Source organism: Diospyros lotus, chromosome 15 (genome assembly GCF_014633365.1).
Source record: "Diospyros lotus cultivar Yz01 chromosome 15, ASM1463336v1, whole genome shotgun sequence".
Taxonomy (NCBI): domain Eukaryota; kingdom Viridiplantae; phylum Streptophyta; class Magnoliopsida; order Ericales; family Ebenaceae; genus Diospyros; species Diospyros lotus.
Genome location: NC_068352.1, coordinates 408,175 through 426,117, shown reverse-complemented (window position 1 = coordinate 426,117; position 17,943 = coordinate 408,175). Strand labels below are relative to the sequence as shown.

At 38.7% G+C, this 17,943-nt stretch overlaps 1 protein-coding gene across 2 annotated transcripts in view; it reads right to left on the bottom strand.

Annotated features, from left to right (window-relative positions):
• Positions 1-17,295, bottom strand: part of LOC127792202 (callose synthase 7) — a 63,482-nt gene extending 46,187 nt beyond the window's left edge. Inside the window, exons 1-6 of one of the 2 annotated variants that reach the window (XM_052322625.1) lie at positions 16,664-17,295; positions 13,397-13,497; positions 10,507-10,619; positions 10,316-10,403; positions 10,101-10,211; positions 9,875-9,991 (exon numbers count right to left, since the gene is read on the bottom strand). In XM_052322625.1, the coding sequence (XP_052178585.1) occupies positions 9,875-9,991; positions 10,101-10,211; positions 10,316-10,403; positions 10,507-10,619; positions 13,397-13,497; positions 16,664-16,877 (744 nt within the window). In that variant the 5' untranslated portion in view covers positions 16,878-17,295. The remainder of the gene's footprint in view (positions 1-9,874; positions 9,992-10,100; positions 10,212-10,315; positions 10,404-10,506; positions 10,620-13,396; positions 13,498-16,663) is intronic. The other variant, XM_052322626.1, reaches the window with a different exon arrangement.
• Between the last annotated feature and the right edge of the window lie 648 nt (positions 17,296-17,943).

The window sequence follows — 17,943 nt, the reverse complement described above, 5'->3', positions numbered from 1 at the left end:
CTTCTTCAAGTCTCAATGAGACATTATTGGTAATGATCTTGTTAACCTGGTGCAAGGTCTCTTTAGAAGTGGTTATATGCTTAGACAGATGAATCATACCTTCAATTGCCTTAATTCACAAATCACGGCTGCTCATAAGATTAAGGATTATAGGCCAATAAGTTAGTGTAATGTTGTTTATAAGGTAATATCTAAAAGATTAGTGCTTACAGGGTAAAACCATTCTTAGGTAGAATCATATCCCCGTTTCAAGTAAGTTTTGTGCCAGGAAGGAATATACAGGATAACAACATACTGTTGCAAGTGATAATGCACATAATGAGGAGAGCTAAAGGTAAAGAGGGGATGATGGCAGTGAAGCTGGATATAGCAAAGGCCTATAACTGCATGGAGTGGAGCTTTCTTTTGTGGGTCCCAAAGAAGCTAGGGTTCCCAAGCACATACATGAGATGGATTGAGCAGTGCATATCAACAGGATCATTCTAAGTATTGCTAAATGGAGGCTGGATGGGTTTCTTTCAGCCAGGAGGGGTTTAAGACAAGGAAATCCAATCTCTCCTTTTTTGTTCATCATTGCAAATGAGGCACTTTGCAGGATTCTACTGCAAGCAGCCACTCTCAATAAACTGAAAGGAATCAAGCTTGCCACAAGCATTCCAGCCATTAACCATTTGATGTTTGCAGATAATCTCCCCATTTTTTGCAGGGCTGACAAGAAATACACGGTTGCAATAAAGGAGGCTCTTGGAATGTATGGACAGCTCTCAGGGCAGGAGGCAAACCTTGAGAAGTCAGCAATTGTATACAGTCCAAATGTTAGCAATGCAAGGAAACAGGAAGTCAAACAGGAGTTGAACCTGAAGCAACAATCGTATACAGTCCAAATGTTAGCAATGCAAGGAAACAGGAGTTGAACCTGAAGCAAGGTAGTTCAGATGCTGTTTGCCAAGACCTTCCAATTTTATAAGGAGATCCAGCTGCAGCAAAGCACATTCAACTACCTCATTGAGAAAATGGAAGCAAAGCTCGAAGGGTAGAAAGCAGGCAGTCATTCCTTTGCAGGAAGGGAATTCATGATCAAAGCAGCCATTTCATCACTTTCGAACTAATCCACGGCAACAAATTACATACCCTAGAAACTCTGTAAGAATATGGAGCAAAGGCTATGTGCTTTCTGGTGGGGAAACAACCAGGATCTAGATATATGCATGTCAAGATATGGAAATATCTATGTAAACCAAATGAGGCTGAATGGCTGGGGTTTAGAAGCCTGAACCAGGTTAATAAAGCTCTCACAGCCAAATTGGGGTGGAGGATGATGAAACAAGAAGAAACAGATGATGTAAGACACTTATGGACTAGAGTTTTGAAGCACAAATATTGCAGGAACACGTCAGTATTAGAAGTGTTGACTTATTAGAATGTTAAAAGATCTGCTTAGATTAGGAAAGATTTCTAATTATAATTTAGGAATCTTTCCTAATTATCATTTAGGAATCTTTATTGATTATGTCCATATGTATCTTAGTGTATATTTCCTTCTTTGTGTTTTAATTTGTTTCCTTAGAGATAGTTTCCTTTTTGATAGTTTCCTTTTTTGATGTAATCTCTCCCTCTATAAGAGGACTGCTGTATCCATCAGATTATTTTTATGAAAGCATAATTCTGAATTCCTACATGGTATCAAAGCCTTTCCCTTCCCTTCCAATATTTTCGAAACCCTAATAGTGCCTTCATTGCACTTCTTTGCGCCGAACTCCTCTAGGGTTTCAGCCTAGCCTTAATTGCTGTTTTGTTCTGTTCTGTTGTTCAGCAATTCTGTTCCAGCTGCACTTCTAGTTTTCCTTTCCAAACTCAATCTTCTTAAGACATGTCCGAGATATCAGAGGCGACTCCGGTCATTACCAATGCTGAATCCTATCCTAGTGATCAGCAACCAATGGGAGGGGGTGATCTGCCTGGGATGCATCCTTCCTACCAACTTGATGGGCGAAACTTCTTGCAATGGTCTCAGCTTGTGAGCACATTCCTCAAAGGCCGAGGAAAGCTAGGCCACCTGACCGGAACTCCTCCAAAAGATTCAGACCCATCCTTCACAACATGGGAAATTGAAGATTCATCAATCATGTCATGGCTTTGGAGTGCCATGTAGCCGGAGGTAAGTAAAAACTTTATGTTTTTAATGTCAACTAGGGACATTTGGGAGATTGTGAGGCAAACCTATTCTAAAGTTCAAGATGCCTCGGTTATTTTTGAGGTTAAGACTAAGATTAGTAGGACAAGACAAGGAGCATCCACTATAACAGAATATTATAATAAAATGAAGGGGATGTGGCTAGAACTAGATCATTATCAAGATATCAAGATGGAGTGTAGCAATGATGCTGTCAAACAAATTCAAGAAAGGGACAGGATTGTAGAGTTTCTAGCAGGGATTAATCCGGAATATGATCGAGTGAGGATCCAAGTGCTTGGTAGGGAAAAATTACCTACTCTTAATGAGGTTTTTTCCATTGTTCGAAGTGAGGAAAACAGAAGGATGGCTATGCTAGGAGATCACAGTGTTGAAAGCTCAGCCATGGTGTCAAGCCATAGAGATGGATCTCGGTTTAAAGCAGGAAAGGCAGAAAATTCGTGAAAAAATTCAGGATGAGAAGGTTTGTGGTGCAGTTATTGCAAAAAACCTAGGCATACTAAGGATAACTGCTTCAAACTCCATGGCAAAGAAGCTGTGCTAAGCAGGATAGGCGGATTTAAGAGTCGTCAAGACTATTTTTCCAGCACAGATCAAGGGGAAGCTTAATCAGCAGGTAAAACTGAATCTATTGGTGCTGATATTTCACAATTGAATGCAGAAGAGATGAACAAACTCAAGAATTTCCTCAAAACTCTCCAAGATGGAGCCAGTTCACTCGCACAGCAAGGTAAACTCACCAATTCTGAGTGTTTTTCTGCCTTTAAAACTGCTGGGAATACCAATTGGGTCCTTGATTCAGGAGCTACTGATCACATAACCCCTCATGTAAATTCCTTTGACACTTACCAACCTCTTGTTAGCCCTAAACAGATTGTTATTGCTAATGGAACCACTGTTCCTATTGCTGGCCAAGGTACAGTTAAATTCAGCCCTTTGCTAACAACCAAACAAGTTCTTCATGTCCCACAGTTAGCTACCAATCTTATATCTATCCACCAACTAACCAAAGAATTAAATTATCATGCTATCTTCTATCCTCATATGTGTGAATTTTAGGACATGATTACGGGGAAGATGATTGGTGTGGCTAAGGAGCGCAATGGGTTATATACCTTACACAAGGCAGGCCATTCTACAGAGAAGCAGCAACCTATCATTGCTTGTTCATCTCATTCTTTTTCAACATCCAACACCATTTGGCGTCAACACTATAGATTAGGTCATCCGCCTTTTCCTTTATTAAAAGCTATGTTTCCTCATTTGTTTAAATCTTTAGATCCTAGGATGTTTCAATGTGATGTGTGTGTGTTGTCCAAACACCATAGGGTGTCTTATCCTATGAGCAACAAATTATCTTCTAAACCTTTTTCCCTAGTTCATTCAGATGTTTGGGGACCATCCAAAATATCCAATTGTTCTGGGGCTCGGTGGTTTGTTTTCTTTATTGATGACTGTACTCGCAAGTGTTGGGTATTTCTCTTGAAAGAAAAGGCTGAAATTGGCACCATCTTACCTTATTTTTGCAAAATGGTATCCACACAATTTGGTACTCCTGTCCAAAAATTCAGAACAAATAATGCTAAAGATTATTTTAATAATCAGTTGAATTCTTTCTTTCAACATGAGGGTATTGTTCATGAGTCTTCTTGCGTAGACACTCCACAACAAAATGGAGTAGCAGAGCGAAAGATGAGACATCTCCTTAATGTGGCTCACACACTCCTTCATCACACTCATGTTCATAAAACCTTTTGGGGTGAAGCCGTTTTAACCGCGACCTATGTCATCAACTGCATTCCCTCCAAAGTCCTAAATCACCATAGCCCATTCCAGTGCCTATCCTCTTTTTTTCCCGATTACTATTTGCATACTCCTCTCCCTCTCCATGTGTTTGGTTGTGTGTGCTTTGTTCATATCCCCAAAATACATCGGGATAAGCTTGATCCTCGTGCCCTTTGGTGTATCTTCCTGGGGTATTCTCCAACCCAAAAAGGCTACAAGTTCTATCACCCTCCAACTCGGAAGTTCTTTGTATCCAAAGATGTCTTTTTCCTTGAATCTCAGCCCTTCTATGGCTCTCCAGACCTTAGTCCTTAGGGGGAGACTCGAGGAATTGAGGACCAAGACTCATTTAAAATTTTTCCTGTCCTAGCACCAACTCTTGTTTTGTCTAGTTCTAACCCTTCTTCCTCTGTTGTTCCAGCTCAATCTCCTAACCCCTCTCATCTACCTACAGAATGTATTGAACAAGCAGTTCAAAGGCCATCCTCTCCAGTTCGGTTTAAAGGTTCTCCCTATGTGTTCAAAAGGAGGCAACCTATTATGGAGTCTCAGCCCTCACCAGCATCAGATCCAGGTACTGAAACTGCACAATCATTAGATATATCCCTTTCTAGCCCCGTTTTTTATGATTTAGACCTATCAATTGCTGTGAGAAAAGGGGTCAGAAGCTGTACTTTACACCCTTTAACTGATAACTTGTCTTATCATCGCTTCTCCCAAAACCACAAAAGCTTCCTCACCTCATTAAACTCTATTGTTATTCCCAAGTCAGTAGAAGAGGCTCTAAAAGACCAAAATTGGAAGCAAGCCATGCAAGAGGAAATGAATGCCTTAAATAAAAATCAGACATGGGAATTGATGCCTAGGCCTAAAGGAATCACTCCAGTTGGATGCAGATGGATATTTAATTTGAAGTATAAAGCTAATGGCACACTGGAAAGGTATAAAGCTAGACTAGTGGCCAAAGGCTATACTCAGTCTTATGGCATAGATTACCTTGAGACTTTTGCACCAGTGGCAAAAATGACAACGAGAAGAATTCTTATATCCCTGGCAACTCATTTTGGGTGGAAAATGCAGCAGTTAGACGTGAAGAATGCTTTCTTACATGGGGATTTAAAAGATGAGGTATACATGGAAGTGCCTCCTGGTTTTCAGGAAAGGGATCCAAGTACAATATGTAAAATTAAAAAGGCCCCTATATGGACTTAAACAGTCTCCCCGGGCATGGTTTGGCAGATTTTCTAAGGCAATGAAGTCTATGGGATATGCTCAGAGCAGAGGTGATCGCACTCTTTTTTTCAAACATTCAGGTGGAAAAGTTACAGCACTCTCAGTGTATGTTGATGATATAGTTGTGACTGGAAGTGATATGGAAGAACAACAGAGTCTAAAAAGAAAATTAGTTGAAGAATTCGAGATCAAAGACCTTGGGGTACTTAAATATTTCCTAGGAATTGAGGTAGCCTACTCAAATACTGAAATCTTTCTATCACAGCGCAAGTACATTCTTGATCTTCTAGCTAAAACTGGAATGACAGGAGGAAAAGAGTCTAGTATACCTGTGGATCCTAATCTCAGATTGCACGAGAACTCAGAGGGACAAATAGTTGATAAAGGGAGGTTCCAGAGACTTGTGGGCAGGTTGATATATCTCTCACATACTAGGCCTGATATTGCCTTCATTGTTAGTCTAGTAAGTCGGTTCATGCATCGTCCAACCGAGGAGCACATGCAAGCTGTACGGAAAATCCTAAACTATCTAAAGATAACACCAGGTCAAGGCATTTTGTTTAAAGTAGGAACTGAATTGAATGTACAAGGATTCACTGATGCAGATTATGGTGGATCCTTGGTTGATAGGAGATCCACTACAAGCTATTGTGTGTTTTTGGGGGGAAACCTAGTGTCTTGGAGGTGTAAAAAGCAAAGTATTCTAGCAAGATCCAATGCAGAGGCAGAGTTTTAGGCAATGACCCTTGGATTGTGTGAACTTCTGTGGCTTTGGATTATCTTAGAAGACTTAAAAATCAAGATTCAAGATACTATTGACCTACTTTGTGATAATCAATTAGCTATTAATATTTCCCATAATCCAGTACAACATGACAGAACTAAACATATAGAGATTGATCGGCACTTTATCAAGGAAAAATTGGACGCTGGGTTAATTCGAATCCCATATGTGCCATCTAAAGATCAAGTGGCAGATGTGTTGACTAAAGGGCTACCTAGAAGAAGGTTCGATGTTTTGGTAAGCAAGCTGGGAATAGTTGATATCCACTCTCCAGCTTAAGGGGGAGTGTTGACTTATTAGAATGTTAAGAGATCTGCTTAGATTAGGAAAGATTTCTAATTATCATTTAGGAATCTTTCCTAATTATCACTTAGGAATCTTTATTGATTATGTCCATATGTATCTTAGTGTATATTTCCTTCTTTGTGTTTTAATTTGTTTCCTTAGAGATAGTTTCCTTTTTGATAGTTTCCTTTTTTGATGTAATCTCTCCCTCTATAAGAGGACTGCTATATCCATCAGATTATTATTATGAAAGCATAATTCTGAATTCCTACAAGAAGCAAAACCAACTCCCTCATCTCACCAATTTGGATGACTAAAAGGCTAAGCAGGAATTGGCTAAAGGGAAATACAAGCTTTTTGGGGATGGAGAGTCGATCAATGCATGGAAGGACCAATGGTTTTCAAGGTGTGAGTTGTTTAAGGCCTGTGTGACTACGACCCGTTTTTCAATTAAGGTTAATGGGATGCTCCATGGTTTTTTCCGTGGTGGTCAGGGCCTCAGGCAAGAGGATCCTCTGTCCCCCTATCTCTTTGTCCTTGTCATGCAAGTTCTCCATGGTATTGTCGCCTATCATTCGCATGCGGATGATTTCTGTTTCCATTGGAAACATGACAGTTTAGACATTGCCATGCTCATGTTTGCTGATAACCTCTCATGCTTTTTTCCAATGGTGATCTGGCCTCTATCTGCATCCTAAAGCAATGCCTTAATCGCTTTGTTGAGATGTCTGGGTTAGAGGCGAATCCAACAAAAAGTGATTGCTTTGTCTATTGTGCCGACCCCGATCTTTGTGCTTCTCTAGTGCAGGAATCGGGCTGTAAGGAGGGCTCTCTTCCTATTTGTTATCTTGGGATTCCCCTTATCTCGAAGCAGTTCACCTATGTTGACTGTCGTCCTATCTTGGATCGTGTTTGCTCTAAAGTTACTTCTTGGACGGGTCACCTCCTTTCTTTTGCGGGGCGCCTCCAGTTTGTCCAATCGGTCTTATCTACCATTCATGTTTATTGGGTGTCGATTTTCGTGCTCCTTGAGAAAGTTCATAAGGAAGTTGAGAAAGTCATACATGTTTTCTTGTGGGATGGTCCGGATCTGTCTCCCCATAAAGCTAAGGTTACCTGGTCTGATATTTGCTTCCCAAAAGACCAGGGAGACCTTGGTTTGTGTCCCCTCTATATCTGGAATCCAGCTCTTGCCGCCAAATTGATCTGGCGCCTCATGCAGGCTTCTTCCAAATCCCTTTGGATTTGATGGATTCACTCGTACCATATTAGGGATTCTTGCTTCTGACTTCTTACGCCTCCTTACTCTTGTCCGTGGTATTGGCGTAGGATCCTTAACCAAGCATTGTTCATCCGCTTCTCAGGTGGAAAATTGGTAATGGGCATTGTGTTTTTCTCTAGCATGACCAATGGCACCCCTTCGGTGGGCTGGTGGATTACTTCTCTCGTGGTCTACCTAAGAGGACAAGTCTCCTCTCTACAGCTAGGGTTTCCTCCATTATCTCTCAGGGTGACTGGTCGTGGCCCTATGTAGTTTTTTCAAGGGAAGCCTAGCTGATTTTGAAAAATTTGTCGAGTCCCCTTCGGTCCTTTTCCCCTGACCTCCCTTGGTGGGTCCCTGCTCCTGATGGCTGTTTCTCGACTCGATCTGCTATGAGTGTTTTAAGAGGCAAGAGAGCTTGGGTCCCCTGGTTTCAGTTAGTCTGGCACTCCTCCAGAGTCCCATCCTATGCTTTTATCCTTTGGCTTGCCAATAAGGAGTGTCTTTCTACTCTAGATCGGTTAAACTTATATCTGGCATTTCCTAACAGGTGTTTCTTGTGCAGGTGCGCGATGGAGCGCCATAGCCACTTATTTTTTAGTTGTGTTTATTCTAGACAGGTTTTGCAGCAGCTTAAATGCCATATGAAGTTTGCTTGGCCCTGGATGAGTTAGGAGCGAAGTGTTTCCTGGGCAGCTCATCGGTTGCACGGTAGATCCCCATGGATGGTGGCACACCGGCTTACTCTTCAGGCAGCGATTTACTTTACATGGTGCGAGCATAACAACCGTTGCTTTCGAGATAGTGAGTAGCCTCCGGGCCAGCTTGCGTACCAGATCCAGCAGGTGGTTTGGGTGAAGCTGGCCTCCATGTAGTTTTCTCAATCCCTTCAGAGCATTGCCTTGGTTCATTTATGGCGGCTTCCTCATTCCTGCTTCCGCTCGTGTTCGGGTGCTTGATCTTTTCTCCCATCTTTATGCCCATGGAGTGTCGTGCTTGGGAGGTCTCGTTTTTTCTTTGTAGCTTCGATGGTGCAGCTTTCCATGGTTCTGTTGTTTTCATGTGTTTTGTCTTATGTGACTCTTTCCTGCCTCATGTGTTTGAGGTGGTGTTTTCCGTCCTTATTTTTGCCTTGCGTTGGCTTGCGATGTAGCTCTATTCTCTGCTCAAGGCATGCCCCAATTGTGTTTGCAGTCGCTCTTGCACTTGTTGTTTGTTCTATATAATTCTTATTTATAGAAAAAAAAAAAAAGATATTGATGATGAACTAACAGGGAGTGCCAACAATCTATTGGCCATTGCAGTCAGATTCCCCCAAATGAAGGGTTCCTGAAAGTTAACATGGATGTGATATTATCAAGAGGACAAGCAAATAGAGAAATTGTAGTTAGAAACTATAAAGGCCTTCCTGTTTTGGTGATAACATGTAGCAGTCATTCATCAAGTGCATTGGCAGCTGAAGCAAAATGTTAGCAAGAAAGGCTATAAGGTTAGCAGTGGATTTTGGAAACCAGAAGCTTGTGCAGGAAACAAATTCTTTGGGGTTAGTGAAGGTGATCACGGATGGGAAGCAAGAGCTTAATTGGTCCATTCGTGGTTTTGTTCAGGACATCAGAGTTGCAATCTAGAGGCACAAGGACTGACAGTTTATTTATGTGGGCAGGAGAGCCAATGATCAGCTCATAGCTTGGCTGCTTGGGCAAGAGATACAAAGATTATAGCAACAATGCAATATCCCACCTAGAATTCTCACTAAATGTGATAGCAACAAAGGCAAGAACGATAGTAGCACCATAGGCGTTCCAGCATCTAGTTCTGATGTAGTTTTCCAGAACCCTTCTGTGGTTGATGGCTCCAATATGGACCATTCCCTTTCCTGTTTTCCTGTTTGATTGTTCCCTTTCAATAAAATAACTTTACCTAGCCAAAAAAAAACCAGAATTGCAATCATGGGCAGTCCTCCGAGGTTTCCGAAGTTGCCCCGAGTCAACATGTCTTACATTGTCCTATATTAGATAATGGCACGAAGACAACTTTCACAGGAGGATCATTCAATCTTCACATTCAACAGACTCGTACCAGGGCTATTTTCCAACGTCGGGAATTCTGTAGAGCTAACAAATGCCAAAAATGTAATGCACGGTACTTTATTCAACAATAAATACTAATGAACAACATCTACTTAATGAAGTCAATAGCATCCTTATAAAGCTATGGGGTTTGCTAAAGAAGGGCATAAGCAAGCAAGGAAGAAAGGAAAACAAAAACAAATATTTTGAAGCAGAAATAAATTTAAAATATGAAACAAATGGCATTTAGGACACAAAATTACCTGAAACCCAAAAACAGAAGAAAGCCAATCAAGAACATCAAAAGATTTATCCTTGTCTTGAGGCATTCCTCGCTCATGAGGATTACCCATTTGCAGAGCTCGAATAGCTGCTTTGATCTAATTTTTTCAACAAAATGAACATGGAACAGTGAAATCATTATTAGAAAACAGTCAATTAACAATTAGAAGCCACCAAATTAAGACTACAGAATAGCTCATTTATGACCTCAGGAAGTTCCATAATTACTGGTTTAACCCCAACAGCTTTTAAGGGAAGAATATTGTAGGGTTCATAATGTTGTCTTTTCTTCTCAACTTCTTTGGCATATTCTTCTGTCTGCAATCACAATATCAATTGAGCTTCAAAATTTGAAGTAAAAAATTGCTGATCATCTACTCTCGAAAAGTATGTACAAGGTTGATAAATAATACAAATCAAACCTCTTCATCAATACCATCAATGGGTACCACTGTCTTCAGCACATCATACAATACCGTTGCAATTTGATAAACCTTAGCCATCTCCTCCCTTCAACATACATGGAAGGAAAGGCAATGAGTAAAAAATAATATCACTAGATAATCTCACATACAGAATTTGGAAATTTTAATTATTGGGGTTCTAGTCTTACGGGGGTTTTGTATTTTGGCCATCTCTGATCTCTGTTTGATAAAAATGCTGAAAAAATTTCTGGATTTCTCTTGGGTCACTTCTTGCGAGCTTACGTTGTGTCTCCACTTCTTCCTGCAACCAACACAGATTCAGATGTCTTAATAGATGCCATGTTCAACTCTGAGATTATGATAATTACTGACAACCTTTCAGATTGAGTAATACACAAGCAGGTAGCAGTCAAGCTACCTGATAGTAGTTGTCAACATACACCATATTTCAAATGCCAGTTCCTCTATTTTTTATATCAAGTAAGAATGTATGCCATAAAATTCATGTTGGGTGTTAATAATAATTTCATTAATAAGAAAAAATGAATCTAAAAGTAAAACAAATGGACAGAACAGGTGCAGATAGAACAACATACCAAGCCTTTAGAAAGTAGAATACACAGCTTTCTTATAAATATATAACCCATACGAGAGGGTGTGTTGACTGCTGAGAGTAAAAATTATGATATTACAGATAAAGTTTACCCTCGACCTACCAGTTTAAGCTTCTAGATCAGATAATGATTAACAATTCAACAGTTCTATTTGAGTTATGGACTGCTTATTCTTCTTAGAGACCACAAATTATTCAACGTTTCCTTTTGATATAAGATCTTTTTAGCAATCATGCGCATGCAAGCTTGGAAGCATTTACTTTACGAATTGGATAATTCCAGTTGATAATAGATAATTTAATTCTGAATATTAGCATCTACTTATGCAGATTGGATAATGTTGATACCCGTAAGAAACTCAAGAGAAAGGAAAAAGGAAGGTTGTGAGAAGAATTGGAAGTTAATCTAAACCTTTTGTTTTTTAGAAATCTCTAAATTCAGTTTAGGATACTTTCTTAATTTTAGTTTAGAATTATTGTTGTATAGGTAATCTTTCCTAAGTTGTTTTGTTGTAATCTTTCCTATGTTATAAATTCTCAAACCTATAACTAGGGTTGTATCATTATGTGAAGTAAGAACGAAAGTATTCCAACAACTTAGGAAATAACTGAATTTAGTCAACCTATCCACTACAACCATGATAGTGTTCTTCCCTTTAGACCTAGGGAGCTCTTCTACAAAGTGCATGGAGATTTGTTGCCATAGTTGTTCTGGTATCTCTAAGGGCCAAAGCAAACCAGGATATGGGACCTGATCATGCTTGCATTTTTTGGCAAATAGAGCACCCTAACACAAACGGCCAATAAAATAGCTGCCTCACCTTATTGTAAGTGATATTCAAACCAAAGTGTCCCCCAATGGGTCAGGCGCGCAAGGCTTGTAGTATCCTCTTCTGGAGTTGATTGCCATCCCTTATTACAAGCTTTCCCTTGTATCTTAGTAACCCTACCTTCAAGGTATACCCCTTGTGCTCATATAGTAGCTCATACTAATTCATCTAGTAGGTCCTCTATAATTGGTATAGGGAATTTATTTTTAACGGTGTGAGAATTGAGTTGTTTATAATCAACATAAAATCTCCAGGTTCCATCCTTCTTCTTAACAAGAAGAACAGGGGATGCAAAGGGGCTTTGGCTAGGTTGGATTATATTTTTGGAGAGCATGTCCTTGACTAGGCATTCAATTTATGCCTTTTGAAAAGGAGAGTATCGGTAAGAGTGGACGTTAATGGGTTTTGTGTTGGCTAGGTTGGATTATACTTCATACGGGTGCCTTCTGCCATGTTTTTTTGGCTAGTGGTCGCTGACTCTGATACCAATTGTCAATGCCAAAGGAACTGACAAGGGTAGTAACAAGATTTTGGGAAGGAATTCTATGATTACCAAAGAGAGAGAGAGAGAGGGAGATATAAGAGAGAGAATAAAGAGAGAGAATAACAGAAAGGAGAGAGAAAGATAATCAGAATCTTCTCATTGATTGCTCTAGAGTGTAGCTCCTTTACATATTTATAGGCGGTTAAGGGGCCCTTCTAGAAGGTACTCCTACAGTAGCACAGCCTATAACAGCTTCCCGATTTAGCATAACAAAATTATGGGTATGGACCAATCTACCCCTAGGAATGTGACATTGTGCTATCTGAAACAACACTAGGCCAGGGGAGTTTGTTTAGGTCAGATAATAATTTGGACATTCAAGGCTACACAAATGCAAATTATGTTGAATCCTTAGTTGATAGAAGGTCTACCACCGAGTATTGTGTATTTCTAGGTGGAAACCTTGCCTCTTGGCGATGTAAGAAGCAAACAAGTTTAGATCTATTTTGTTCATTCCAACAAAATAGAACAAGATGAAGCATGAAGAATAAAATCCATGTGTTATTTCATTATTTTTTCAACTTTTTTATGGGCAAATGCTAAGATGAATGCCTCAACCATAACTTTGATGCCATGCAAATACTTAAACTCGATGTATTCCAATGACTTTAGCATGGTTAATTTCAAATTGATGATAGATAAAGATGATATAGCAAATGCCAAATCACATCAATTTTACGTGCAATACACAGACTCTGCTATAGTAACTTGAAAAGCTTTCCTCTCTTTTTTTCCTTTTAAGGAAGGGGAAGGTTTTTTGGGGGTATTAATTACCAGTGTATCCCCACCAACATCCTAGGACCTATATAACCTAGACAAGCAAACCTGAGAATGGGATGATATTGAGACAATTAGAACTGATGAGAATTATTGTCAACAAAATTAACATTGAACAATCCCTATGTTGGCCAACTACATTATGATTATAAATACCAAAAATATATGAAAGTCAAAACATATGAAAAAAATAAAATGTAAGGCCAAGCACGCCAGAGTCCAGACCAAGAAAATAAAGAATGTAAAAAGAAATAGAAAGGAAACCAAAAAGGAAAAGGCAAGAGAACACAAATTTTTATGCTTATGAAGACTACCTTTTGAAGTCTATGTAACAAGTAGGTCTTAAATTGGCGAACACCACGTCCATTTGAATGTGGATCCAGTCGATGAACTATCTCAAATGCATGGAAGCGACCTAATCAAGAAAGTAAAGAAACAGTGAAATAATGTTTAGAGTATATATAATGACATAGAAGATTAAGTTTTCCCTCTCCACAATAGCTAAAACTTTAAAATGAGTTAGTTGTCAACAATTCAACACATTATTGGAGCAAGCAAAAGTTCTATGTTTAAACCTTACCATTAACCCACTATTTAAATAATGGCATGCCTTTGGGACAGTTATATATAACACCACATCAAGCTTTAATTGCACAAGGTAGGGTCGACTACATGAATTATACCTCACCAATCATCTCTATGTATGGTCATACCTTCTATAAAACCATTATAATTAATACCATACCAAAGAGTTTCCCACCAAGTTTTTCTTGGTCTGGCACAATTATATATGTAAAAGAAACAAGTCTGACAAGAAGTGAGAAAACTGTTTAGATGAGTTATCACGCTTTGTAATAGTCTAAGTTTTTAGATGAGTTCATTCTTAACAGTTCAACAAATTCCTTAGCACAAAAATGAAAATATTGGTCTTAGACTCATAAAAACATCTTATTCTGACAATTATTCATGCAAAGTATCTAAGTTCAACTTAACAAAATATAAACAGAATGCCAGTTATGTAAGAAAGAGAAAATATCTGGCGTTCTTGAAAATAAAAGCTAGAAAAACTATTGACAGCATATCTTGTCTCTAAATTTGGAAGGAAACTTGAAGCCAACAAGCTTAAGTTTAACCAACAAGGGACTAGGATCACTTTGATTTTTTTTCCTTTTTCTGTTAAGAAACAAATTATTTCCTAATGATTCACTGAACTTGACACTTCAAATCCTTGTTTTCTTTCTCTAGGCTACATTCATTCATTGATCTTGGACTTACAATTTTGCGTCTCCATTCTTCACAGAGAACAAAAAACACACACAGATATACTGAATGGAACTCTCTCTTTGATTCACCACATGTAGTTGGTTCGTCTATATAGAAGATTTTGAGCAAGTGACAAATGTGATGCTTTGATTGTTGAGCAAGGTGCTGTTCCAGTCCCTTCCCATCATAATATGTCAAGGAATATCAGTTCTCTTCCTAGCAACTTAGAGACAATTCTTTTGATATTATCTAGGATAAGAATTATCCCTATAATCCGATCTTTCTAACCAACTATGAAGCTATAATCTTTCCAATAAGCTTAGCCACGCTTCCTGTCCTGTCTCCATGTTGCACAGGTTAGTTTCACAATATTAATTATGTGATGGAACATGACCATATTAATTATATTCATTAAGTGCAAATCTCATAAAAAATTTCCATGTGAAGATGGAATTGGAACTTTATCTCATCATTCTCTCGCTAGATGGTTGCAATAGAAAAGGCACTCAGCATAAGATTTTGCCACATTCTTCTTGTGAATGGATTTGTATCGTCAATGTGACTTTTAGAAGTCAACTAACATTATAAATGTCGTGCCACCGACCCTAACTTGGTTAGGTTAAAGTAAAGTACAGTTGATGATGATGATGATGCAATTGGGCTCCACTTCCTATTTTTCAACTACTTATCATTAGGGCCAATGATAGAAATAGGTTCCATGAGACAAATTTTCAGGTTGCAGTAATTTTAGCTTCTATATGAAAACAGAGATAAACAGGCTCCGCTTTTCATTTGAGGGGGTGAAAAAAAAAATTAATGGTTTTGTTACATATGAAAGTAATATTAGTGGAATAATAGAACAGTGGGTTTAGCTATTCGTAATGATGAATATGCATCGTAAAGGCAAAATGCTATGGTTAAAACTTCTGCGATGGTAGGAAGGATATGGATGTCAGAGCCTCAGTTGCAGTACAGTTGTAGCAGCTGGAGTTTCTGCAGATTAGATGATAAGAGACCAGAACAACGAAAGGTGATGAGCTAATAATCATCTAAGTTGCTGATATATCCCGTAAGGAAAATGAGTAAGAATGTTGAATGGGGAAGAGTTTGCCCCTAATTAAAGCAGTAGCGATTTTATAGATCAGAGAAAAAAAATTAATATGTGGAGACTCGGAATGGTATACTGTTGGGTGGCAATAGGTCAGGGAGGTAATAGAAACAGGGAAAATGGTGACAAAAACCAGTGAACAAAATGGATGCTACTGGTGACAGAACTGGTAACCTGTGGGCTAATGTGGCCAGCCTCCAAGAAGCAACTGTAACAACCAGTCGCAAGATTGCCAGAGGACCCTGAGCAGAGAGAGTTCAGGAGATTTAGAGAAAGCCTGACGCAAGAGTTTAGTGGGAGAGGAATCCTTACTGAATAGAGAAGCTCAGCTTTTATGTAACACCTGGGACTTGAAAGCCAAGTCATGCCAAACAAAGCTTAGTCACACATTTGTCAAATGGGGTACTTTTCAAAGTGCAATTGTAAGTTTCTTAAGAAGAGAAACAAAGAGATACAAGTTGGGACTCAATGAAGTATCTTGACAGAGGAAAAACTGACATTTTCCTTTTGTCCCCAATTCAAAATCCTTGTCTTTATCAACTGATGGACTCCATTGCATGACCGTCTCCCTTCCTTTCCCATTTTCCATTTATCCTCCACTTGTTTCTCTACGATTTTTCTGTTTCTGGTTGGGATCTATTCATCAGCTAATTAAGCGGCACAAACTATTAAATTATATTTTTATTTTACGACAATTTCTCTATGCTATCCCATAAAACCAAAAAATCAATACTGTTATCAATATTATGCTTGGAATAAAATAAAATTGATCGATAGAACATTAATTTTGAAAATCTAAAAAAATTGAAACAGTACAGGGCATAAGTACCTTAACATCACTTTTTTTTTTAATTAATTAATGTAAAATATTGATGGACGCCTACTATTTAACAGATAATAGTTTTAACATAAAGACTTGAATTGAAACATCTTAAGAGAAATGTGTAGAACCACTATTGAAATGGCATATTATTAATTTTAAGCCCAAAATGTCAATAGAACAGATGGTAACTTGTACGAACATAGGAGGTGAGGCATAAGTTCTCAAGCTTATTTGACTTTTTAACCAAGAGAATAAGGCTTAAGTTTAATTTATTAATTATATTAATTGGAAATTGGAAATAGGAAAACCAAAATCCTAGGATTATCTTTTTCTCCATGATCAATAGCAGTGCAGTGGAAAGAAAGAAAGTTAGTATGAATTACTTACAGAGATAAGCAACCCTATCATTTTGCTTCTCGACCTCATTGGCGACACGCAGAATAGGAGCGATTGAAGCGAGGGACGAAGGCACGATCTCGCTGTCCACGGCGGCGTTCTCCTCGGCGGAGGGATCGTCCGTCGTTGAAGCCCTCGTCGTCGACCTCAACATGGACCGCTGCGACGCCGGCGGATTCCCAGCAGTAGTCCTGGGCGCTGCCATCTCATCCACTGCCAATAACAGTGTCTGTGTCTCTCAGAGGACAATACCCTTGCGGAATGAATACTTGGGAAACAGATAACAGCAATCATTCTGGCAAAGCGAGAATTATGAATATATATATATACAGAGAGAGAGAGAGAGAGAGAGATTGGGATTCTTTGTTGCTTTGGTGGGGCAACTGATTAGAGGAGCTTTTGGTTTCTCCAATGGCAAGTAAAGAATGAGAGGGTTTTGAGAACTTTTCTTCGTTGAAGTGAGCTAAGAAAAACAACACAACTCTGTAAGTGCTTTTGCTTTTTGCTGCTTCCCCTCCTCCTCGTGTCGTTATCCATCGCCTTCTCATCTCTCATATATATGTTAATGTCTCTTCAACAGCCATAGCAATCCAATCACACGCCCATCGCCTCTCTCTCTCTCTCTCTCTCTCTCTCTCTTGCTTGGAAAGAGAGAAATAAAGGCCGCCGCTTTGCTTTGCACTGCTTTGCTTTGCTTCGCTTCCAGTGCTTGGGGGCGGGGATGGCATGCGATTTGAACGTGTTGCTTTCTAATTTTGATTAAATTGCACTTAAACCTCCTACTTTATCAATTATTTGGATAAAGACTTCGCCTCGTTTAAAATTAAAAATATTAGGGTAAATTATATAAAATCCTCTATACTTAGGGTCATGTGTAATTTACCCCTCTACTTTTGATTATATCAAACAACCCTCTGCACTTTCAAAATGTTGCAATCAGCCATAATTTGTTATTTTTTTACATAATTTTATGCAATTTATTGGTTGATTAATGCAAAATTTGGTATTTTTTTGATATATTGAAATTATATATGTAGAATTATGTATTTTGTAGATAGATTATTGTACAAAATTATGTAAAAAAATAACAAATTATGGCTGATTGCAACATTTTGAAAGTGCAAGGGATTTTTTTAATACAATCGAAAGCACAGGAAGGTAAGTTGTACATGACTCTAAGTGCAGGGGATTTCATATAATTTACCCAAAATATTATAAACTAAATTATCTTGATTAAAATTAAATTAAGTTAAATTTAATTAAAAACAAAA